Source organism: Ictalurus furcatus, chromosome 2 (genome assembly GCF_023375685.1).
Source record: "Ictalurus furcatus strain D&B chromosome 2, Billie_1.0, whole genome shotgun sequence".
Lineage (NCBI taxonomy): Eukaryota > Metazoa > Chordata > Actinopteri > Siluriformes > Ictaluridae > Ictalurus > Ictalurus furcatus.
This window is the reverse complement of record NC_071256.1, coordinates 37460665-37487532: the sequence shown is the minus strand read 5'-3', so window position 1 is coordinate 37487532 and position 26868 is coordinate 37460665. Positions and strand designations below refer to the sequence as shown.

At 40.9% G+C, this 26868-nt stretch overlaps 1 protein-coding gene across 1 annotated transcript; it reads left to right on the top strand.

Annotated features, from left to right (window-relative positions):
* The first annotated feature begins 1938 nt into the window (after positions 1-1938).
* On the top strand, positions 1939-25948 carry LOC128603517 (deleted in malignant brain tumors 1 protein-like). Its single transcript, XM_053618012.1, has 8 exons — positions 1939-3007; positions 5709-5738; positions 16519-16833; positions 17999-18304; positions 18399-18677; positions 18804-19103; positions 19192-19323; positions 24848-25948. Exons 1-8 carry the CDS (start codon positions 2977-2979, stop codon positions 25051-25053), a joined length of 1599 nt encoding a protein of 532 aa, XP_053473987.1. The 5' UTR covers positions 1939-2976; the 3' UTR covers positions 25054-25948.
* The last annotated feature ends 920 nt before the right edge of the window (positions 25949-26868 follow it).

The following is a 26868-nucleotide window of genomic DNA, read 5'->3' as shown; positions in this document are numbered from 1 at the left end:
TCCACTTGTCCCACTACAGCGATGCATCACTCCAAATCAATATTTCTGACCGATCACATGTTTATCCTTTTATCCATTGAAAGTTTCTCTCCTGATGTTGTTGATGGTGTGTTCTCTTCGAGGATGACTCCGTCCCCATCCAGGGCTCATTGACTGTTTTGATGAGTCCAGTTCAATTCAGTTTTTATTTTGTATAGTGCACTTTCATCACTTCTGGTGTTTGTAACCTCCTGGTGCATGTGCAAATAAATTCTGTGCAAAGTTCATTTGGTAGAAATAAACACAAATTGTCCTCTGAAACGCTTTCGTTAGGGTGACCACACGTCCTCTTTTTCAGAACTTTGAAAAAGCGTACGTCCGGGATTCCTAAATTTGAGAAAATGTCCCGGATTCGGCTTTAGTTTCATTATGATGTGTTTATGGTCTAATACCGGATGATGTGTGCGCATGTTCGCATTGCTTTAACCCCTCTCTGTATTTCCCACCTTCTCACACACGGATTGGTCAATTATAAAAGGCTTACAGCAACTATTGTCCAAATTCCTGCTCCTTACCCGTTAGCCTAGTCTCAGCGAAGGTTGTATTGTGTTCGACATCAAACCGTTTCTTGACAATAACAGCAAATGCCAGCTGTCCTGAGTCGAAACAACTCCCATCACCATATAAGGTCATTTTTTATTTCATGTTATCATATTGCTTCGTATTACATCGTCATTCAAATGTGTAAATGACGGCAAAACGGGTACAAGGTTCACTCGTGGCATCTCTTGACATTATTTACACATGTGACCTTGAAGTAATCCAAAAATAATCAGATTACATTACTTTCATATTGTGAGACTTGGATTACATTATTGATGACATTTTTTATGAAGTAATTTGTAGCTGTAACAGAATTAAATAATTATATATTTTTAAAGTAACCCTCCCATCCCTGTGTATGTGTGTGTGTGTGTGTGTGTGTGTGTGTGTGTGTGTTTATTTATCTCTTTTGGAAAAATGGTGTTCATCCTTCCAGTACATTTCATCTTTTCATGGCCCGACACCTTACTATAATAATAATAATAATAATAATAATAATAATAATAATAATAATAATAATTCCTTAGATTTATATAGCGCTTTTCTAGACACTCAAAATGCTTTACATAGCATGATGGGAAATCTCTTTAGCCACTAGAGTGTAGCATCACCCACCACACACCATCTATTAGTGGAGAGGAGAGAGTGATGTAGCCAGTTCAGAGAATGGGATTATTAGGGGGTCATGATGGAGAAGGACCAATGGGGGACTTTCACCTGGACACCGGGGTTATACCCCTATTCAATTCAATTCAATTCAATTTTATTTGTATAGCACTTTTTACAATAGACAGTAGCTGCGTTTACATGGACAACAATAATCCACTCTTAATCCGATTAAGACCATACTTTGATTAAGAAACTACCATGTAAACAGCAATTTTTACTTACCTTAATCTAATTAAGGTCATAATCGAAGTAAGTAACAATCGAATTAAGACAGGTGGAGTACTCCTGTTTTAGTCGCATTATGGACGTGTATTACAGACATGTAAACACCTTAATCACATTCTGAACGTCGTGTGAGAGTTTTCACCGCATTTTGCGACAGGATACGATCACACACGGCAGTTTTACGTTTTACGGCGAACAAGAGAGTTCGTCTGCGTCCCAAATCGCATACTTGCCTACTATAGGCCTGCAGTGGGGAAAAATACATGTATCTCGGCTACTATATAGACGGTAATTACGCGATTTGGGTTCAAGCAATTGTCTATTAGCACGTACAGCATGACAAATAATTAACTGAACTTAAAGTGTTTGTAAAAAAATTAAATAAAAACACCCAAAACTGTATACGGTACCATAACGAAGACGAACTGTATGTTGATACGTGAAATTCTGGAGGGACGGCGGACGGCGTGGCGCGGTGACGTAATGACACGGGCTCTTAATCTAATTATGTTCTAAAACATGTAAAACGGGAACATGACAGGAGTATTCTAAAAGCGACTCATGTAAACACCTTAATCACATTATTATCTTAATCAGAGTAAGGTCAATAATTAGATTACTGCTGTCCATGTAAACGTAGTCACTGTCTCAAAGCAGCTTTACAGAAATATCAACACGGTATACAGATATTAAAGGTGCGGATTTATCCCAACTGAGCAAGACACTGAGTGGCGATGGTGGTGAGGAAAAACTCCCTAAGATGTTAAGAGGAAGAAACCTTGAGAGGAACCAGACTCAGAAGGGAACCCGTCCTCATCTGGGTAACGACATATAGTGTGAAAAAGTTCACACTATCTGTTGTGATACACCCTAATCTTTACAATAATTGTCCTGGGATTTTTAACGACCACAGAGAGTCAGGACTTCTGTTTAACATCTCATCTGAAAGACAGTGCTGTTTTTACAGTATAGTCTCCCCGTCACTATACTGGGGCATTAGGAACCACACAGACCACAGGGTGAGCACCTCCTTCTGGCCTCAGTAATACCACTTCCATCAGCAACCTTGGTTTTCCCCAGGAGGTCTCCCATCTAGGTACTGACCAGGCTCAATGTTGCTTAGCTTCAGTGGGACACCAAGCAAGAACTGCAGGGTGATAGGGCTTACATCTGTAAGAGTGGTCTGTCTGGCTCTAGATGAGAGGAAGTGACAAGAGGAAGTGGATATTTTTGACACTTCATATACCCTGGGTGTTGGAACAGGTTTCGCAAACAACTGTGCTTTGGTCTGTTCTTCAAACTTTAAGTATTGTATGTGCAGCAAAAAGAATTTCTGCTTTTCATGAAGAAGAAATGGCCAAAACAGAAACTCCGCCTCTTCAGATGCATGGGAGAGAAGAAAAAAAAAATCAGCTATCATGAAGTCTTCAGCTTCGTCATGATAAGACAGCAGCACTGTTTGTAATCAACACCCAACTGACCCACGCCTCAAGGACCAGGATGCTGAGGCGTCGTCTCACTTTAATTCTTGGTAAATTCAATGTTTTTATCGATACATTTGGCTTTTTTCTTTATGATATTATTATAATCATTTCCACATTTAAACGTGTGGAGTATATGCTGTGTAGGCGAGTCTACACAGATCACAATGACTCTTTACCATGTGATTGCTGATATTCTTACACCTATTTCTTACTAGTCTGTGGAGGATGTTAGAATTTAAATTTTTTATTTTACCATGAAGACATTCTCCAGAGAAAGACCTTTACAGAGCATGTTTACTTTTGTAAATGACACTTTGATCAATATTTCAGTGGTTGGTATTACAGTATCTTTTATTTCGAGATGTGTGTGAGAGACTGTTTTCACTTCTTGTGAATTCTTCAAACGCAGTCAGGTCTAACAAGAAACTTATAAATGTTGGTGTTCAGACAATATCCTTTAATAGTTGTTAGAATTTATTTTCTGTTTAATTCATTGTCTGGTCGTTGAGAGGAAACTCTTTTCCTTGTTTGAGAATGTAATACACACAGTGCTCTCCAGAATTTTTGCCATTCCTCATAAAAACAAAACAAAAAAAAAGATAAAATAAAAATAAAATACAAACATTCCACAAAGAGTGGTGTATCTTTCTTATTGGTTTCAGACTTTGCCATAGATCTGTTACTATAGAAACAATAAGATAGTAAAATGAGTTTGTTAATATAAACCTGCGATTTGAAGCTGCACTACTGTCAGAGATGGTAATAGCAAATTAACCAGCATCTTCTGACCAATCAGAATCCAGAACTCAACAGCGCTGTTGTATAAATAAAATTAAACAGTGTTCCTGTATGAGCTAAGAATATCACTTATCGCTTGTGTTACTTCTTTTATATATTAATGCTTACTCATTTTCATGAAGAGTGCCAATATTTCTGGAGAGGATTGTAACAATTACAGTGGATATAAAAAGTCTACATGTTAAAATGGCAGGCTTTTGTGATGTAAAATTGATAAACCACCTTGATAAAAGCCCCAGTTCTGGCTGAAGAAAAGCAGCCCTAATCATGCTGCTGCCACCACCAGGCTTGGGCAGGGTATACTTTTGGTGACGTGCTTTGTTGCACCAAACATACCTTTTGGAATTGGTCTCATCAGATCATAACACATTTTGCCGCATGGTTTGGGGTGATTTAGTTGAGCTTGGATTTTTTTTTTGTGAGAAAGTGCTTCTCTCTAGCCTCCCTACCCCATAGCCCAGACATGTGAAGAATATGAGAGATTGTCACATATAGAGAGTAATCAGTATTCAATTCAATTCAGTTCAATTCAGTTTTATATGTATAGTGCTTTTAACAACGGATATTGTCTCAAAGCAGCTTTACAGAAACATATAAACACAGGATAGAGAGTTTAAGTGTGTGAATGTATCCCTATTGCGCAAGCTGGTGGCATTGGTGGCCAATATGAGGAAGAAACCTTGAGAGGAACCAGACTCAGAAGGGAACCCGTCCTTATCTGGGTAACGCCGGACAGTGTGAAAGTAAAGGAAAGTTCATTATGGTTTTTATATGAAGTCTGTTTGTTGAACTAGTCCACTGTTCACTAAAAGAGACCTGATTGCAGGACTGCATGTGGTAATTGAAGTCCTAAGGCCATCGCAGCAACCGTAGTCCCAGCAACCACAGCGAGAATGTCCATGTGGAATTGAGGTCCGAAACCATTTCATGATACTTCAAGCGGCACTGTCCTCGGCAATCTCCAGGCTGCACTGCTTGGGGTCGTCCTCAGTAGCAGAACGTAGCCTCCAGTTGATGAGAGCTCCATCCAGAGGTAGGGCATCAGGATGGATCAGGCAGGTCCGGAGAGCAGAAAGGATCAGGATCACTGACATCACCATAATATCACATGTGGCTCGACAGAAGGAGAGAGGGAGAGTGAGGTATAGAGAGGGAGAGATTATTAGTTATGTTTACTCTCCTGTGATATATAAGACTGTGTACTTTGCATAAAAGCAAGTCTACTCATGGTAAGCTTGAGTAAACAAATATGTTTTCAGCCTGGACTTAAACACTGAGACTGTGTCTGAGTCCCGAACACTAATTGGAAGGCTGTTCCATAAATGTGGGGCTTTGTAAGAGAAAGCTCTTCCCTTTGGTTCTGCTGTAGCCTTCACGTCCTGTTCTTGGTGATGTCACTGTGGTGCTCCATTTTCTCTGTTGGTTGATGATGGGCTTCACGGTGTTCCGTGGTACAGCTAATGTTTTGGAAATTCTTTTATATCCCTCTCTGATTGATTCCTTTCAACAAGTGAGATACCGTACAGGCTTTGTAAGCTCTTTGTGGACCATGGCTTCAGCAGTCAAACAAAACCAAGAAGATGTGAAGAAAATCCTGTATGATAATTACTTTTGAACATGAGATTGAATGTAATTGGTTCATTATGAACCCAGCCACACCCATAATTATAAAAGGGTGTGCACACTTATGCAGCCAGGTTATTGTAACTTTTAATAGCTTTTAATAAATATAAGTGTTTTATTTCTGTAACTGGAAGTGCAGAGGTTGATCACGGTTGTTTCAGTTGTGACTGAATCGAAGGCACGATATAATATATTCAAATACGCATAGGTGATGTTTATTTATATTTCAGTTGAGTTTATTATTATTAAGATTATTAAACAAAAGACACCTTTGGATTTTTACATCACTGGTTTAATGAAATTCCTCCTCTTTATTTTTCTCCATAGTCAGTGTACTTGGAGCTTCTCTGCTGGTTGGTAAGTGTATTTTTCATTTACTCTCTAGATCAGGGGCATCAAACTCAAATTCTGTCCAGCCCACATCAGCACTTTTTGTGAACCTCTGAGGTGTCATATACTACAGCTATTAAAGGTACATTATGAAAGATTAATCCAAATGAGTAAATATTAGGTCTTTAACAGTAAAGTAGGTGGGTTCAACAACATTTGTATGATTTTGTACCTCCTTATGCAAGTGTATACAAAGTTCCACCTCCAGAAACTAGTAGAGCTCAATTCGAGTTAGCGTTAGCAAAGCCTGTCATAACATCACTTTCAAGCACGCTCGACCATTCAGCTGCTTGAAAACCAAGTTACAACACTATAAATACATGGAATTATTCTCATGCTGATTTATGAGAATGCCACTGCTGTTCTGGTTTTCTCTGTAATGTGCTCTAATGTGAGTTTCAGGCTCAGGTGTTAACATCATTAGCTGCATTGGAGTTAGCTAGCATTACATACATTTCACTGAAGGTAGATCACACAAAGCTTTCTCTAACCTGGCTCTCCATGTGATAAAAATGTATCTACTTGATTTGGTATGTAAAGCAGGCCATTTAGACCATACAAAGCTTTATAGAGGTTGTGTTTACATACATGTATGTGTATGTTAATTCTGTTTCCACCTTCCATCTTGGAAAACTGCCAGCAATGTTTATTCTAGTTTTTTGCATTGCTTCTCATTAAGATTTTTCCATTATCATTCACTTGATTTTTTTTGCTCATAGGAGAATTATCTTGACGTGTTGGGCACTTACCAGTTGCGGCCATGTTTTTTTTATTTTCAAACGGACTGAGATGAGGGTGGAGTGATGGGCTTTATTTTTCAGTCTATTAAATGACTGAAAAGAGAGCCATGTAAACACAAACAGGTTTCCATAGCATAACACATGGATTTTCTCAGCCAAATAATACACTTGTGCTGAGGCCATGATTTAAACAATACATTTTTAAAATTATATTCCACATACAGGTTATTATCTGTTATCTATTCTATTATGTAACACCAATAACATAGGCTTTGAAATTAAAATAGGATGATTCTAGGAAAAAGGATTTGCTTACAGAGACTATTCATCAGTATGCACTATGGTTAACATTTATTATACTGATTAAAGTTTTTATTTCCATGAAAAAGTGTTTTAATTTCAAACACTTTTCATCGTCACGATAAAATGCAAGGGTAATGATAGTTTTGGACATGTCTATATAGTTTATGGATTTAATATTGTGCAATATTCATCATTTTCCATATAGAACAAAAATATATACTTAACACATTAAAAATTAAAAACAAGGAGCTGAAATGCTCAATAAAATGCTGAATAAACAAAATGATCAATATAATCTAGCACATCTTGTGTCTTACAAGATGGAGTGACCTCCTGGTTTAGAGAACACAAACACTAGTAAGAATGAATGTGTGTAAATGGGCCCCTTCAGGAAACAGATTATTTCCTGCACTAAACACAAACCACAATACGGAGGAAGTCATGGTTTCATATCTTCACTTACTATAAAAGAACTGTTTGAAACTTTTTCACAACTCAGCATGCACAGTATCATAAAAGGTGAGAAAAGTCTGACTAAGACACAAATACAATACCAGAATACTTCATGTACAGTATATACATGTACATTAATCATGTACAAAAATCTCAAATAGATTGGACTATTCTGTCAAAATAGATGGAGAAATTACATCATCTTCATCATCATCATCATCATCATCATCAGATCCTCATTTGTTCATCCAGGCCTGGAGTATATTAAAAGAAGAGGTATAAACCTGTACAACACAGCAGGTCCCAAAAGTGTAACTGGTTAAGTGACAGATTTCTGTCTTTGCCAGGAAGTTCAAGTCAAGTGAACAACACACTAACCACCTGAGATGACACAGAACTAAATAAGACCTACACATTTTTACAGTTGGGCGGCTGTGGTTCAGGTGGTAGAGCGGGTTGTCCACTAATCATATGGTTGGCGGTTTGATTCCTGATTCCCACGTGACTCCACATGCTGAAGTGTCCTTGGGCAAGACACTGAACCCCAAGTTGCTACCGATGGCAAGCTAGCGCCTTGTGTGTGTGTGTGTGTGTGTGTGTGTGTGTGTGTGTGTGTGTGTGTGTGTGTGTGTGTGAATGGGTGAATGAGAGCGCTTTGTAGAACTGCTAAGGTTAAAAAAGTGTTATATAAGTGCAGACCATTTACCATTACAGTAAACTACTAAAACAGGACAATAGGTACTGTAAGTGACAGTGTAGTGCCGACCAGTACACAGTTCTAGTGAGGAAGTGTCAGATATAACATGTAGTGCAAAAGATGCTGTGATGTAAATATAACATGCTAGGACTTAGTATTTAGTAGATTAGTTTATACCATATATGGACATAGCAGGTATTGCAGCAGCAGCCAGGTAAAGAATATAGTGGTGACAAGAAATTAAATATGATATTTTTATAAATACAGTAGCAGCAAAAAATTCAATACAGTCGATACAGAAATGTGCAAATATTGCATTGGGAGTGGGACTGTGTTCAGTTCAGAGTGTGTGTATGGGTGTCAGTCCAGTCTTTGAGTATTGAGGAGTCTGATAGCTGAGAAATGCTACACATTCTGGCTGTCAGGGCCCGAATGCTTCGGTACTTTTTTTTCCAGACGGCAGGATGGTGAAGAGTTTGTGTGAGGGGTTTGTGGGAGTTTGTGACCCCAGTGATCTTCTCAGCTGTCCTCACTATCCGCTGCAGGGTCTTGCATTCCAATACAGTGGATTTTCCAAAACTTTCATATGACATTAATAATGTGATTAAGGTGTTTACATGTCTGTAATAAACGTCGATAATGGCACTAAAACAGGAGTACTCCACATGTCTTAATTCGATTTGTGTTTACTAATGACTTTAATCGGAGCAAGGTAATTAAAAATTGCTGTTTACATGGTAGTTTCTTAATCAGAGTATTGTCTTAATCGGGTTAATGTTGGATTATTGTTGTCCATGTAAACGTACTGACTGTCTCCGGAATTATACCTAAACATGCACAGTCAAATGTTTCACGATCAGCATAAAAATCCACTCACTCATCCTCTTCAGCATTATTCTCTGCCTCAGCGCAGGTAAAGGCAGAAGCAAAAAAGACTGCTTTAAAGTGCACCTATGATGGTTTTTCAAATATTACCTTTCATGTAGTGTGTTAAATATGTAGCTGTTTGTGAATGTAAAAAATCTTCAAAGTTTCAAAAATCAAAGTGCACGACAAACGGAGTTATCGACTCCTTAAAGAAGGAACTGATTCTGAACAGCTGAAACGAGTCGTTAGTGACTCCAGACTTTACTTCCTGTACTAAACTACATAGGTTTGTAACAATAAGCCCCGCCTCTGGTCTTCATTGGCTGCTCGCTGACAGATGGAGCTGAAACTCTTTACGGTAGTGGGCGTTTCCTTATTGAAACACGCTTACAGCGGTAGACCGATCGAAACAGACTGGGACGTCTGACCAATCAGAGCAGAGTATGCTCTCTGAAAAGAGGAGTTTAGAACGAATCATTTAGAACGGATCATTTAACAAGTCGTTTGTGACACTGGGGGGAATAAAAGGTAATGCTGCAGTTCAAATTATAAGCACATTAGAAAGTGTTGTTTTTTTAATCTCAGATGCACGTAAATTGATCGTATGAGACCTTTAAAACAAAATTAGGCACATTTCAAAATGATGGTTATGTATGTAACCACGGTTCTATGAACTTCAGATGACCACCAGAGGTGGTGCTTTTCAGCACCTGGATGTTCATAACGTGTACGTGCAGGTCGAGTGTTTATATCAACAAAGTCACCTGTGACCTGGGTGACGTGTGCCTTTTGCCCCGGTAATAAAGGCATGTTCACTCTGGAAATGACCTCTTGGCAATCTTCTTGCGAATCTTCTGAGTGACTCCCAAGCTCTGGCGGTCATCCGAAATTCATAGAACCGTGGTTACATACGTAACCATCATTCTATTTCATTTCTACTGACCGCCAGAGATGGTGCTTTCAGCACCTGGATGAGTAATGCCAACAAGGTCACGAAGAAGTTCTATGTGCCCCTTAACAATGGCTGTGAAGCCGGGGAAAAAATGGTTGTAGCCACTGGGTTGTGCGAGATCACATTCAATATACAAATATACAAATATCTGAAAGAGGGACCCCTCATAGGGCTGCCCATGAAGTAGGCACACTCCTGGTAGAGTGACCTCGAACCTGAGGAGGGATCGGGAGACCCCTGCCCTTATAGGCATAAACAATAGCCTCTACAATCCATTTTGACAGACACTGCTTGGACTAAGCGTGACCTTGCCTATGCCCTGTATGACAGACAAATGAACTGAACAAACTGAATCTGACTGCTGGAATTCAGCAGTCATTTGGATATAACACTTTAGTGCTCGCACTGGGCACAACAGGCTCACACTCGACCCCTGCTCATCCTTCTGAGTTGGGGGCTTAAAAACTGACAGACTGAGGGGCTGGTTCGTATAAGATGAAGAAAATGTCTTGGGGAGAAATGAAGGGTTCGGCCATAAAGTTACCCCTGTGTTCCCAGAACTCCAGTGTAGGCACTCTTGGCGTACTGATAAGGCATGCAACTCATCTACTTGTCTAGCCGATGCCATGGCTAAGAGGACAGCTGTTTTCATAGACAGCCACCTCAATTCTGACCTCTCTAGAGGTTCAAATGGGGGCTGACACAGTGCCTCTAATACGAGATGCAAGTCCCAAGAGGATACTGGGTTTCGTCGAGGAGGTCTCAGTCATTGAGCACCTTTAAGAAAGCGGGTCACAAGGGTGTGGGACCCAGTCATCACGCCGTCTACTCTATTATGCATGGCTGAGATGGCAGATATGTATACCTTGATGGTCGAGGCTGCAAGGCCTCCATCAAGACGGGACTGGAGAAAGCTGAGGATTACCGATATGGAACAGCGTGTTGGTTCCTGATTTTGTGCTTGGCACCACTCAGAAAAAAGCTTCCATCTGTTAGCGTACAACGCATTGGTGGAAGGTGCATGGGAGTTGTGGATGGTCTTTACAACTGCTGGATCACACAGCCTTAGTAATGGCTCTGGTACTTCAGAGGCCAGACCTAAAGTTGCAGCCAGGATGGTTTCGGGTGCCAGATTCGACCCTCCAGCTGTGAGAGGAGATCCCTCCTCACAGGGAGGCATCAAGGCTCCCTGTACAGTAATCTGTGTAGTATTGGGAACCACACTCTCCCTGACCATTTGGGGGCTACTAGTAGCACTTTGTGATTGCCCCTGAAGATCCTGTCTAGGGAGGGCAGTATCAATGGTAGTGGAGGGAAAGCATACAGCAGTCAATTTGGCCACGCACGGGCCAGTGCATCTTGGCCAAAGGGGAAAGTGTGTCATTGCCAGTTAGGCGAAAAGGTCCACCTCTGCCCTGCCATATCTGTGCCAGATCGCTTGCACTACTTCAGGGTGCAGCTTCCATTTGCCAGGGTGGGGGTTTTGCCAGGATAGAAAATCTGCAGTTGTTTTCTGAGTGCCTGGTAAGAGCCCTCAGGCTCAATCGGTGAGGATGTTAGGCCAGCCTCAAGGATTGTTTGGACCTGGTGCTCCCCTGGTGGTTTATATGGTAGACCACAGATGTGTTGCCTGTTCTTATGAGGACATGTCTTCCTACCAGAAATGGAAGGAAATGTTTGATGGCGAGCCACACTGCCTGTGGCTCCAACAAATTTATGTGTTGTTCCCTCTGCCAAGGACTCCACTGGCTTCTGCCTGCCCTGCATTGCCATACAGCTCCCCAGCCTGCCAGGGAGGCATCTGTGGTCACTAATTCTCTGCAAGAATGTAAGATAACCCCCTGGGTAAAAGAGGGGGTAGCCATCATCAACCGTGAGTCCAACTGGATGCCAATAAACAGTCTTCGCTGACTGGGCATCAGAGAGCTCTTTCCATAATTCACTGTAAGCCCTAGCTTGGTAACATGGGAGACCAGCAATGCTGATTCTCTGATGGCATCTACCCTTGACTGGGAACAGATCAACCAGTCGTTCAAGTACAGGAAAATTTGCATACCCCGGCCTGTAATGGAGACAATGCCGCTGCTACACACCTGGTGAAGACCTTTGGCACCAGTGAGTACCCGAACGGGAGCACACAAAACTGGTAAGTCCTTCCCTCGAAGGCGAAACAGAGGAATTGCCTGTGCTGGGGTGCGATTGGAATATGAAAATATGCGTCTTTCAGGTCGATGGTTGTAAACCAATCATTCTGCCTGATGCCTTGCAGCACATCCACTGTAGGTAGCATGTGGAACTTGAAAACCTTGAGGTGTGTGTTCAGAGGTCTTTAATCCAGTACAGGGCGAAATCCACCATCTTTCTTTGCGATAATAAAACACGTGGAATAGAATCCACTGTTCTGTAAGGTGTTGTCTAATTGCTCGATGCACCCTTCTTCAGGAGAGCCCAGACCTCCTGGCCGTAGGGCCAGAGCCTTGTTTGGATCCTTGACTAAGTTCATTTTGACTACCAGGAACCTCGGCGGTCAACGTCTGAATTGAATGTTGTAGCCTTGTGACAGGGTTGATACAACTCAGGGATCTGACGTAAGCGCTCCCCAGCATCTGAGCTGCTGGCTGGTGAGGCATCTGACTGCGTGAGTGGTGCAGTCATTGTCTACCCCTTCTTCCCTTACCATTTCTGGAGGGGCGACGCCCAAAGTCTGGCCTCTCTGTGCCAAGCGAGGGGGCTGGGTGGGGGTTGGCTGATGAAACCTTTCTGGGCATTGTGCTCTCGACTGGGTAATCGGCTGTGGTATGTACTGAGACATATTTGTTGCCCTAGAGGGTCTCTGTCTAGCGGGGTGTTTACGATGCAGACTAGCAAACTGTTGTCTGGCCTGTGTAACCTGTAGGCTGTGCTCCAGGGGCTGGCTGTGCATCTGGGCCGAATAGTTCCCCAGGAATAACAGGAAGAGAGCGGAGGGCTCTCCTGCAGGCTTCCAAAAGCGGAGACTGGGCCAGCCATAGGGTTAACGAAGACATTAGCCTCCCCAACTCTAATAGCTAGTGCTCTACAGTCTGTCGGTAGATGAGAGAAAAGTCTCGGGTCTGCCCATCTGCTCAGCACATCTGCAGCTCCTTGATATATGGAGCTGAGGGTGGGATACAGAGAGCTGTGGATTGAGAGGTCTTCCTGAAGAAAGTGCTCTGAGGAATCACCTGGACAGGTGCTGCGTCTAACCCCATTTTTACCACAGGTCTGACTGGTCACTGAGCCCTTCGGTGTACTGTGGCTCGTCCCCTGTGAATTGGGATGAGATGAGTGGGAGCTCTCACCTGCCCTGCAGTCTCACCTGAGACTGCAGTGCAGCTGCAGTGGGACCACTAGCAGGCTGTGCACTGGGTGGTTGCAGATTAAGGAGGAGAGACTTAGTCTCTGTAAACTCAGAAGCCAAGGTGTCTACCTTCTGGGCTAGGGGATCTACCTTTCTGCATTTCCCCTTACCAGGGGCCCCCCGTGAATTGATTTTACAGTGCTTATGAGAGCTGGGAAACATGGCCTGTGTAGGATGCAGTTGAGTGCCCAACCTGCCCTCTAGCTGGGCCAGCCTGGCTGCCCCGTGCTGCTAAGCTCATGGAGCTGCAGTTCATGCATGCCATCTCAGTCAATCCCTCTCTTTAGTCGTCAACCCCCAAACAAGAGGGACATCTCTCATGGCCATCCTCTAGTTCCAGAGGGGCCAGGCAATCAATACGTCATAAACATGGGTACCAATAGTAATTACTATCCATGTGGTTTTCTGCATGTGGCCACTTTGCCAAGTGGTAACTGAGCACAAAGAGAGAAATATATCCACTTTGCCGTATCTCTGCAATTAATTAAAGAAATCCACAAACTAAATCAATGGGGACGAAAAACAATCACCCATTTTGATCACCACCCTTCAGGGTGTGTTGTGTAGTCTCTCCTACCACAACGAGTCAATTATGATTAAACAATAGCAATATTTAAACAATAGCAATATTTGGAAATTATCCCTCTATGATAACTATGCACTGCAATGCACTATGGTGCAGTTAAGAGCAAACGTGCTCACACTGTAGCCAATAAGTAAATAAATTTACCCCCTTGAACTAAATCAAGGGGAAGAAAAACAATTCAATGAAGCCCAATTGCTTACCAACAGGGCGCGTTCAAAAAATAAACAGAAAATTATGGGAGGGGATTCCAACCTGACCTCAAGTATTTAGCATTGTATCAGCGTTAAGGCAAGAAAAACCAAACTTAAAAACCGAACTGTAAACTGCCGGTTGCCGAATTAGAGCGTGCCCACTCCTACACGGCGTTGATAGCAGAGTCACTTCTTGCTGGATCGTGCACTATCTGAAGTTAAATAATCACAATAAAGGCTAACCGCCGTCTTTGGAGGACGAATGTTTGTAGCTCCAACCCTACTTCTGTGTTACAAGACTACCAGTGGTGCCTGCACTCCTGAAACCTGCTTACCAACGCGAGAAGATAACAAGAAGTCGTTTCTGGGTTAGACATGCCTTTAGTACACGTCACCCAGGTCTATGATCTAAACACTCGACCTGCACGTACACGTGATGGACATCCAGGTGCTGAAAGCACTGCCTCTGGCGGTCAGTAGAAATGAAATAGAACCATGATAGGTGCTCCTTAACTAGATAAATAAGTAAGCTTGAAGACTTTTCATCCAGTTATGTAGTTCAAATTGGTTGTACTTACTCATCCAGATTGCTGGTTTTAATCAGTATTATCCATTTTAATCGATGGGTCTGTGGTTCTTTGGGAGGATGCCAAAAATGTCCAGTAGCACAAATCAAGCACAAGTAGGCAGGTGCCTCCAACTCTGTGATACTGAGACTGCCATCTAGTGGTAGCTGCTTTTTTTGGATGCAGGTGTGTGTGTGTGTGGATTGGGAGATATTCGTGTGTGGATTGTACAAAGCAAACCGCGAAAAAGAAAGTCTCAAAATCCAAATGAACCGAAAACAATCGACTCAGAAAAGACGTCAATGAATGCACGCCTGTCACTTGATCCACAAATGCACATCTTACTTGTTGCATGCACAAATTATGATACATTAATACAAAATAGAACATTTCTATTTTGCCACACAATCATTTAATTCTGAATTTCACAGACAGAAACTGTAAGGCATTTGTTTGTGGATAGTAAGATGCATTTGCAACATTTATCAAGTTCATGCATAATTGCGCACACATTTCTTAATACTTTTGAGACTAATTTCATCCAATATATTCACTGCAGCATTCCAGTTGTCCCCATACAATGACATTATTCTCTAGTTTTTGAGTAATATTATATTGTTTCAAATGATTCTATAAGTTTAATATCTTTTCTGAGTGATACTGATGACAGTGATTCTGATTTTCCAGTTGGGTTTGTTTATAAAACCCTTAATGTTGTTATTCTAATGTATTGCTATGGCTAATGGTTCTATGTACAAGGCAAAAAGAGATGGGAAGAGTGAAAATTCTTGTCTAGTTCCTTGTTGTAATGTGAAGGTTTTTTGAGATGTACTATTCCATTGCACAGCCACATTTGACTTTTGTTGCAAAATATTTGAGGAATGTCTTCCTTTAATGAAGTTTGTTTGATCTGAGTAAATGAGACGAGATGTAATAGATTCAATTCTGGAAGCCAATACTTGGCTGATGATTTTAATATCAGTGATGGTTAGAGAAATAGGGCGGTAATTAGCAGAGAGTGTTGGATCTTGTTTTGGTTTGGGGAACAGTCACGTTAAAGCACTATTAATGTGTGGTGGTATAGTTTTTGTGTTTTTGATTATTTATTTTTTTATTTCTTCTGCCACTCTAATAAAGAATGGAGACGCTGTGGTCCAAAACTAGAAATAATCAGGAGATGCATCTCATCTACCCCTAGCAATTTGATCTTTGGGAGGTACTTTAATGCATTTTCATTTTCTTTGTAGGATAATGTTGTTTGTAGGGATTCTTTTTGTTCTTTCTAATGGAAATTTTTCCAAACTTTTGTTGTGTGTGTTTGTGCTGCTTACAAGTAAGTTCTAGTGGAAGCTTTTATTCATGTTGGTCGATCTCTGCCGAATTTCCCTTTCCAAAAGCGTTCCCATTTTACTTACGCTTTTGATATTTTGTTCTTAAAAATGTTAAAGTTTTTTTTTCATCTAATTTTATTCTTCTTCTTTTATTTTTTTCATCTATGTATAGTTCTCTGTTTTTTTTTTCATTTCCATTGATATTTATTTCTCTTTTGCCTTTTTAATGCAACTTTATTTCTCTCCATTTACTTTCCTTTTTTTTAATTCTGTCTTTGAAAAAACAATAACTTTTTTTTTATATAATATATTGCTAATAGAGTCCTTATCCAGCTCTGAACGGGCGGGCGGGGGGGGGGGGGGGGATAGTGGATTAAAAATAAGTACGAAATTGGAGTTAAAAGGTGTTAGTAACCCTACAGTATAAGATTAATTACCTAATGCAAATAATCAATCAGTCAATGATATTCATTTATAGAGCACATTTAAAAACAACCAAGGTTGACCAATATAGTGCTGTACAATATATAATGTTCATTAAAAGTCCGGACATCTTTTTGATAAAGGATTATGGAATGACAGAAATGGATTCATATTAGTTCAAGTGATGTAATATTGCAATATAGTAATGAGATTCATTAAGATGAATGAACAGTAACATGTATTTTGCTGTTTGTCCTAGATGGCGCTAATATACGACTCGCTGGTGGCAGTCACTCCTGTGCTGGTAGAGTGGAAGTCTATCATAATTACCGCTGGGGAACAGTGTGTGATGATTACTGGGAAATAAATGATGCGCAGGTGGTGTGTAGAGAGCTTGGATGTGGTAAGGCTGTCAGTGCTCATCAAAGTGCCCACTTTGGTCGCGGAAGTGATCCAATATGGCTGGATGATGTTCGGTGTTCTGGAAGTGAAAGCACCATCACACAGTGCACTCATAGAGGATTTGGTACACACAACTGCGGCCATGATGAAGATGCTGGTGTTACTTGCTCAGGTACAGAAACACTCATATATTATGACCTTGTCATCAATGTAACTATATTTATATTGTATTGAATAACATTTATTAGTTTGACAATTTTTTTAAATGAATTATTTTGCTGACACCTTAGTCATTTTAGTAAAGGTCAATCAGCTTAAGTGGATACAGATCTTCAGAACAGAGTAACAACAGCTACAAATTCCACAATGTTGAAGTTGGCTGGCTGTCATTTTAGCAGCTATATAGATTATATATGAGAAATAAAATATTTTAAGTGTTATGTACACTTTGAGGCGTGCGGGTATAGGATTAAGTGTTTAAATGTAATCTATTTTAGTCACATTTACTGTTGTGGAAGGTCTGTGACGTTAGTTCCTGTTATCATGTTATATGTTATAGCAGCTATACACAGTGGTTCCATCACCAAAATGCAGTTTGTCACATTATTGAGATAAACTCCTCTCCTGCTTACAGAAAACTTCACCATATCAACGATTACATGTTTTTAATTCGTTTATGTGAAGAGTCCCTGTGTAAATTGTTACTATAGAAATTATAATATTACAACAGGCACATTACTGTAAAGCTGTTATAGACAATTAATCAACAATTTGTGCAAATTCAGCAGTGCCGTGGTATAAATCTTAAATAAATGTTAGTCTCCTCTGATGATCTCTTTAATCCAATGGATTATAATAGATTATTCAGATTATTAGCTGTTTATTTCATGAATGTAAATGTCTCACTGTGAATGTACATACATGCTTTAATCCTTTCTAATGTTCAACATATGAATTTAAGTCAAGTTGAACTCCCATTCTTTCCATTGAACCTGGTGTGGCCTGCACTTATCAAGTTTAAAAATTTGTATTGGATGGAGTCAGTTTGAGGAAAATAAATGAGACACACTACATTTTTTCATTGTACATACCTACACATATTTCATTGTTCAGTTGAGACTCTGTTTTGAATATAGTTTGGATATTTAAATTGGTTATTTACTACACTGAACAAATTCAATATTATTCAGCATACACGGATTGAAAATAGAGCAGTTCAAAATTTTCATAACTGGTTTTGTTCCTAATATTATTTCCCTTTATATCTCATGATCAAACTGATGGACACACAAATCTATCAGTAGTAAAACCTGCTCTCTTTTTATGTAATAAATCAGACCAGGTCAGACTGAATGGTCCGAGTAACTGCTGTGGTCGAGTGGAGATCCAGCACAATGGCCGTTGGGGAACAGTGTGTGATGATGACTGGGACTTAAAGGATGCAGAGGTGGTGTGTAGACAGCTTGGATGTGGTAAAGCTGTCAGTGCTCCTCCTAATGCCCGCTTTGGTGAGGGAAGTGAACCAACCTGGCTGGATGATGTTCAGTGTAATGGAACTGAGAGCTACATAGATCACTGCTCACACAGTGGATTTGGAGTAGAGAACTGTGGACATGAAGAAGATGCTGGAGTCGTGTGCTCAAGTAGGCTTTTGTTGTTGTTGAATTTTGGTGTAGCAATACCCTGTTTAAAGTGAAAGCAGTTACAAAATGATGAAACATATTCCTTTATTATAAGACTTGCAGACTCCCACATTGACTCGGATCTCCCCAAACTCTGTGGTCTCACCTGGAGAAGTCCTTCAGTTCAGATGTACTACACCCAGCCCATCATGCATCTCTGTAGACTTCAGTTTGTATAAAACTGGGACATCAGTAAAGAAGCAAACTGTAGAGACTACAACAACATTTACTCTGACTGTAGATGCCTCACATCAGGGCCAGTACACCTGTGACTACTCATACAGGGAAAGCGCCTCCACATCATCCAGGAGCAGCTCCATCACCATCACTGTGGGTAAGCGACATGTTCTGGATATTTTTTTCCAGTAAAAATTTGCAGCTCTGACTTCAGCTAGAAGACAAATTAGTCCTCTTCATTTCATCTTTTTCAATAAGAGAGACCATGTTTTTTCTTTTCTAGTTAACCTGCAGCAACCCAATATCTCCTTCAGTGCTGCTGGTGGACCAGAAGTGACAAGGGGCTCCAGCTTCTCCATCATGTGCTCCACTGAACCTCAGTATCCAGGAGGTTCCTTCCACTTGAAGTTCAGTGGATCCAACATCACAAGAACTCAGTCGGCTGTTAACCACTCAGCCGTCTTCCTGTTTCCTGAGGCAGATTTTGTCCATCAGGGAAACTACAGCTGTACTTATGAAGTTACCGTGTCTTCACGCACCTTTACCTCCACTACCACTGAGCTGCTGGAAATCACTGTGAAAGGTATAGTAATAAAATCTAGTTCTGTTTTTTTTTGTGTGTTCTGCAGTTTAATGTTTGAAAAGCCTGATGATGATGATTTCTCTCTCAGCATCTCTGGCTCTATACATTGGTGTTGGAGTGACAGCAGGACTGCTTCTCGTCTTAGTTCCAATCATCATTTGCTTTGTGAAGACACAGAAAAGACGGAAATCTCAGGTGGATAAGACGAAGGATTCACAGCGTGAGTTGCAAAAGTCATAAACATTTCATTATATTAGTAAAAGCATCCCTTTGGAGATGGAACTAAATATAAATTTGTTTTATACTACAGCGCTGTTGCATTCTTACATCTGATTCATTTTGTTAAAACTGCAGTTCTGACATTAGTGCAGCTACAAATCACAGGTTTTTATTTACAAGCTCATTTTTATATGTTATTGTTTCTATAGGAACAACCTAAATGCTTATTATTATTTTTTTAAATTTGTGTATTGGTGACATGGTGAAAGTTTTTGCAAGGAATCTCCAGTGTCAGCATTTTTTAAAAGTCAGAAGGAAAGCTAGAACTTTTTTGGAAGGGAAAGTCTTCAGGGCAGAGGAATTTGCAGAGAAACACTTTGTGGTTTCTCACGACAAGCTGAAATAGTTTTTTGTCTTAACTTCAAGCAAGAGAAAAAAAGAGGCTGATGAGGGAACAACTGTTTATAGATAAGTGAGAACAGGAACTAACTTCTGTAACAGACCTTGCACAACAAGTAATTATAAATGGATAAAAAGTGTATTTAATTCTTTAATGTATAAAAAACTAATCAATAACAATTGCTGAGATATAAGAGGAATAAAAACATTTAACATGTAATCAACATTGATTGCTAATTATTTTCCTGTAACAGCACGACACAGACAGTTTTATTTATTACTTGTATTATTCTTGTTGAATTTGAATATATATCTTCATATAGTAAACATCTGGGTCACCCCTGTTCCCTGAGAAGGGAATGTGTGATCTCAATACTATGGGAAATGCTGTCATGTGTGACCGGTATCTGAAGCTTGTGAAACATCTGTGAAACATGCCGTGATTAGGTGACATGGCAATTAAAGCATGTCACGTGATATATAAACACCACTTGTGAACTGCATCGTCAACCTCTATTATCTGAATTGAAAACACAATTCACAGGCAGGCCCCAGTAGGACAAAGCTACGCAACGTCTTGTCCCCTTCTAAGGGAACAGGGTTACATGAATAACCCAGACATTCACTTTCAAAGGGAACTCAGCATTGCGTGAGCTTCATGCTGTGGGAATGAGAATTCCCACTCCGTCATACTGAGGGTACGGCCTTTTCAAAATGATGCGAGCCCGAGGGTCACTGCAAAACACCCGGGGCGGAAGGTATATCCAAGCTGTAATATCAAATGAATGTGTGTGGCAAAGACCACCCTGCCACAGCACACACATCCACATCCTTTACCCTTTGGATAAAGCCTTTGAGGGGGCCACCCCCCTATTGGAATGAGCCCTTATGCCCAGAGGCGCAGCGAAAGCGATAGAGATTGCTTCCACTATCCAATTAGAAATGCGCTGCTTCGACACAGCATCACCTCTACTGTCGCCGCCAAGCAGACCAGCAACTGCTCCGACTTATGCCACTGGCTGGAGCGGTGGACATAAGTACAGAGAGCCCTTACTGGACACAGTCGGTGCAATTTCTCTTGTTCCGGTGTGAGGAACAGCGGAGGGCAGAAAGCCTGCAACACTACTGGCTGGGCAGCAGATGTAGGCACTTTAGGAATATAATCCGGCCTAGCATACAGGAAGGCCTTGGCTAATCCAGGGGCAGGAAGGGGCAACAGAGAGAACTTGTAGATCTCCTACCCGCTTGAGTAATGTCAGGGTCAGCAGAAGAGCTACCTTTAGAGTCAGAAGCTTCTCTGAGGCTGACTCTAAGGGCTCAAATGGGGCACCTGACAGACCTTCCAGGACCACAGAAAGGTCCCAGGAAGGTATACGTGGTCTGCAGATGGGCCTCAGCCTCCTGATACCATGCATAAACCTCGAAGTTAGAGGATGTTGCCCCACAGAGGCTCCATCAATGGGGCATGGTTAGCCAAAATGTTTGCCACGTAAACCCTTACTGTCGGAGGAGCCAACCCCACTGAGAAATATCGTTCTAAGAACTCCAGGTGTGTAGCGATTGCGCAGATCACTGGGTTTAGCTGACATTCCTCACACCACAATACAAAAAGTTACCACTTGAGCGCATACAGTTTCCTTGTGGATGGTGCTCTAGCGTTCAACATGATCTACAACCTCAGTTGTGAGACTAAAATCTATGAGCTGGTACCACTCAGGGGCCAGACCCACAGTTTCCATGGTTAGGGTGACAAATCAGCCCTCCTGCTTGAGAGAGTAGAACCCTGCAGATGGGAATCTATGAAGGAGTGCCGTCTAGCAGGGAAATTGTCTCTGAGAACCATACACGAGCCGGCCAATAAGGTGCTACTAGCAGCAGACAAAGACGGACTTGGTGAACTCTCACTAGAACTTGTGGGAGCAGAGCGATCATGGGGAATACATATAAATGAGATGTTGATGGTGCAGTAGGAGTGAGGGCAAACCACAGCGGGCAGTGTGTTGTCTCCTTGGAGACGAACACATCCACTTCCGCTTGTCCGAACCTCCGCCGTATGGACTCCACCACTTGTGGATGGAGCCACTAATCCCTAGGCCTCTGCCTCAACAGGATGTCTGCCCCCACATTCCAGTTGCGGAGAATGTACATTGCACTCACTGACAAAAACTTTCCCTCTGCCCAGAGAAGAATTAGTTGCGCCTGCCTGAACAGGGGGCACGAACATAATCCTCTCTGGTGGTAAATATATGAGACCACCACTGTATTGTTTGTCACAACTAACACATGGTGACCTCTCAATTGTGGAAGAAAGAATTCAGTGCTAGAAATATGGCCCGCATTTCTAGGCGATGTATATGCCACTCCAGATGGGGGCCGCTCCAGAGACCGTGAGCTGGACAGCCGTCTAAGACCACACCCCAGCCTGTGAGGGAGGTGTCTGTCATTTCTGTCTTGCGATAAGGAGACACCCCTAGAGTGTGACCCAAGGCTAGAAACCAGGGAAAGCCTCCACATTCTCAGAGCACATAGGCATTGCCGCGTGAAACTGATTGCTCTCAGAGGTTTCATTCTCGGATGAAACCCCCAACTTTTCAGCTACCACTGAAATGGTCTCTTGTGCAAAAGGCCCAATGGTATGACATCGGCTGCTGCTGCTATAAGCCCCAACAGTCTCTCATAGAGACTGGAGGGGATGCCGAGATCCAGCTTTATCTTGCTCAATCGTGATTGGAATGATCCTATGCATGTTAGTGATAGAAACGCCCTCATTTGAGTAGAATCCTTATAACCTCTAGAAAAGTTGTCCTCTGCACTGGAGAAAGCATACTTTTCTGACATTCAACCTGATCCCCAAGCTCTTCATGTGGGTGACAACATCATCTCGATGTCGAATTGCCAGTTCCCTGGATCGTGCTAGAATTAAGCAGTCGTCCAGGTAGTTTAGTACACGGATGCCCTGGAGTTGCAATGGAGCCAGAATAACATCCATGCACTTTGTGAAAGTGTGAGGGGATAAAGCTAGCCTGAAGGGAAGAACCTGATATTGGTATGCATTGCCTTCAAACGCAAACCTCAGGACCTTCCTTTGACTGGCCAATATTTGTATGTGGAAAATGCACCTTTTTAGATCTATCGTCACAAACCAGTCCTCAAACTGAATCTGTGGAACGATAAATTTGAGCCTCAGCATCTTGAACCTGTATATCTGTAGAGTACAGAAGAGATCTAAAATTGGCTGCATATGCCCATCTTTTTTGCAGACCAGGAAATAATGGTTGTAAAAACCTTCCTCCCTCAGGGAATGGGATACATGTTCTATGGCCCCTTTGTCCAAGAGGGATCTTACTTCCTGCACTAATGTCGGGCTCTGCTCTGTGCTGACTACTGTGGTGAGCACACCTCTGAACCGGGGGAGGGGTCGAGCTCATAACTGGACCAGGTAGTCCTTTTCTACGCTAGACAGAACCCATGGAGACACATTTGCCAGTAGTTTCTATGCTGCCAGATGGTCTTTTACTGATGTTAACTTTTCCACATTATATTGGAGGGAAAGCATCAGATTTTCATTACCCTGTGACATCTCGCTGATCAGAGAACACTGAAAACTTGGGACAGCCTTGGCTAGGGGAGGCCCTACAGTAGTACTAGGCGTAACTTCCCTAAAAACCTCATGTCCCCTGATACATCCCTCCACACACATAGGCTGCGACTATGGCTGCCCGGTTCCACTGGCTGTCTGTGGGAGGAGGCAGGCCGCCACACTCGCCTTCTGTGCATCCCTCGCACTAGTGCTGTCCTTGAACTCGACACAACAGGGAAGGAACTGGCTGAATGCCGCCTTATGTTGAGTTCACTCAGCTTGTCTACTTGGTAGGCCTGCAACACTGCCATTGTCTGCTGTGACCCACAAGCAAGACCCACTACTGCATAGGCCTTGCCCACCAATGCCGCGGTGGCCTTACATGGCTTGGATGGTAAAGCCAGCCCCCCCCTAAATTGCCTGCCATTGATGGAGAGAGGTAGCTCGCAAGCACCTCCTCCACCTTTGGCATAGCTAAATAGCCAAGCCGTTCATTCCCCACGATGGACGAATAATCTGACATCGCAGGGTTATAAATATGATATATGTGATATATGCATGGTTTTCCCCCCAGAAGCGTGATATTTTGAAATGCACTTCTGGAAAAAAAGGGGAGTTTTCTGCAGTGTGAGGGATTTATTTTCACTGGGGAGAAAAAAGCTCATCCAGCCTCAGTAATCACTTCAAGCAGCTCTTTATATGCTTGAGAGCTGCCCTCAGGTTTTAGCACACCCTTCTGGCTTCTCTGAGTCAGAGAGGAATTTTTTTTGTTTGTTTGTTTTTTTTGGCTTTCCATAACAGAAGAAGGTGTCGTGACGTGAGCTCCAAAATCCAGCAGAGAGCCGAAGACAGAGCAAGAGATAGAGCAGCGCTCATCTCCGGCTCCTCTTCCAGATCCATACGAGATTCCCAGGACCTGAGCCAGCTGGCTGCCTTAGTAGCAGCCGGCCCAGATCCGTGAGGCTCTGAAACTCAACTCCCCCTGGCCGAAAAGAGAGAGATTCGCAAGCGGAGCTGCCTAATTGTAAGGCGTTCACAATGTGCACAGTCAGACCTCTCGAGGACTGCCCTGGCATGCTCCATCCCCAGAAACTTCATGCAGAAAGTGTGTCCGTCGTCCCCCTGATGAAATGGGAGCAAGGAGTAACACAATTCCTGAATTCTCTCTCACTCATACTTTTCGCCCTTTTTTTTTTTAAAAGGGATAGAAAAGTAAAGAGATTTTTTTTTCTTTTTTTTTAAAGATAGAGTGGAAATGAAGAGTCTTTTTGCAAGCGTTACACAAACGACTGACATGCAGTCTCACCGAAGATAATAAGGCTGACGGCGTGGTTCACAGGTGTCATTTATACATCACGTGACACGCTTAATTGCCACGTCACCTGATAATGGTAGACCTATAAATAGGCATGATGTTACACAAGCCTCAGATACCAGTCACACGCAAGGGTGCTTCCAACAGCATGGAGCTCATGCAACGTGGAGTTCCCTTTGAAAGGGAACTAACCTGTAAACTTGTGTGTAATTTGACTCCATCAATTTGTAGGTGCCAAAAACACATATGAGAGTCCCCAAGGAGAGATTGAGACAGATGACGAAGCTGATTATGAAAACACAGAAACCATTTTCCACCAGAAGGAAGACTCAGAGGACTCGGATAATGATTACATTAATGTTGATGCTGATGAACAAAGAAGTGATGTGGACAATGACTATGAAGATGTAGATATTTATGCAAACTATGTAGCATAGAGTGAAAAAAAACAATTAACAAATATCCACAGTGCACAAACAATAACATGGTTAAATTGGATCATTTTCCATTGTTAAGATATAACCACTGTTAATTAGAGATGGTTTAATTAATATGGACTTCAGAATCAGTTTGTTATTTGCTCATTAGTCTTTTCAGATGTAAATATATTAAAATTTTTATTTTTATTTTCTTACTGGTTTCATACTTGACATTACAATAGTTTATTATTATTTTTTTATTATTTTTTTTATTTATTTATTTTTTATAATTTTAATATTAAACATTGAAATGCATCAAGATTAAAATAATCACTCAGTGTTTTCAAGAAACCAATGACAGATGCAGAAATATATATATATATATATATAATATTTCCAATGAGGCTATTCACATGACATTTTCACCAGATTTTGGTATTAACTTATTAACTTAAGAAATTCAAACATTAAAGTCCATAAATGAAGTTATGTGTAATAAAGAGGAATGACACAGGAAAAAAAGAATTAAACACGCTAACTGAAATGTATTTAATACTTAGTGGAGAAGCCGTTGTTTTTAATGACAGCTTCAAGACGCTTCCTGTATGAAGAAATTAATGGGCTGCAATATTCAGGTGTGATTTTGGCCCGTTCTTCTAAACATATTGTCTTTAAATCTTATTCAATTGGATTCAAGTCAGGTGATTGACTGGGCCATTCTTTTCTTAACATGTTCAACACTTTTTTCCTGTGTCATTCACCTTTATTACACATAACTTTATGTATGGACTTTAATGTTTTGAATTCTTTATATTTCCAGATTTCTTGAGTAATACTGATGTCTGGTGAAAATTTCATGTGAATAACCTCACTGGAAATATATTTACTGAGAAGAATAATTTCCCCCACTGTGTGTGTGTGTGTATATATATATATATATATATATATATATATATATATATATATATATATATATATATATATATATATATATTATATATATAAATGCAGTTTTATATATTAAAAAAACAGGCATGCAAAGTCTGTTGAGGTATTGTTTAGTCCATTTAGATATAAAATGTAATTTAAAATGTAATTTGAATTTTAATTCATTAAACAAATTTTGAATAATCTAGAAATTATTTTTAATTGCACGGTTTCATTTATGATTTTGTCATTTTTTTATATGTTGTTAATTAAGCCTATTTAATCAGTTTATTTTTATATAATCTCTTATCTTTCTGCTAAATTTAATCAGTCTTATGAATAGCACTTTGCTATTGACTGCTAACACTTAGCATTTTGCTCACCAATTGAACTCTGCTGTATTATTTTCTATTGATATTTGCTACATAACGTAAATAAAATTCTACACACCTTTGTTAATATTGCATTTTTTTGGATGTAAAAAAATGAAACCCACATAGATCACATCAGACCTCTTTTCACTGTAAATGTGACACAGCAACCAACATAATTTAAGTGGAAAACAGATACTAATGTTTTAATACTAAAAATAATAAAACATACAATGACCTGGTTGTGAAAGTGTGCACACCCTTTTATAATTGGGTATGTGACTGTGCTCAGAATTAACCAATCACATTCACACTCATGTTCAAAAGTAACTATCACACACCTTCCATCAATGGATTGATTCTGATTAACCCCAAATAAAGTTCAGCTGTTTTGTACAATTTTCTTGATATTTTATTTACATCTGACTGCTGAAGCCACGGTCTGTAAAGAGTTTACATGTACGGGATCTCATTATCGAAAGGTATCAATCAGGGTGGCGCTACAAAAGTATTTCAAAAGCATTAGATGTTCCCT

What these genes read in the sequence shown, in the direction of transcription:
- LOC128603517 (XM_053618012.1), top strand. Translation starts at nt 2,977, where the DNA reads ATGCTGAGGCGTCGTCTCACTTTAATTCTTG. An exon ending in TGCTGGTGTTACTTGCTCAG is followed by an intron (nt 16,834 to 17,998) that starts GTACAGAAACAC and finishes GTAATAAATCAG; the next exon opens with ACCAGGTCAGACTGAATGGT. An exon ending in TAAGACGAAGGATTCACAGC is followed by an intron (nt 19,324 to 24,847) that starts GTGAGTTGCAAA and finishes ATCAATTTGTAG; the next exon opens with GTGCCAAAAACACATATGAG.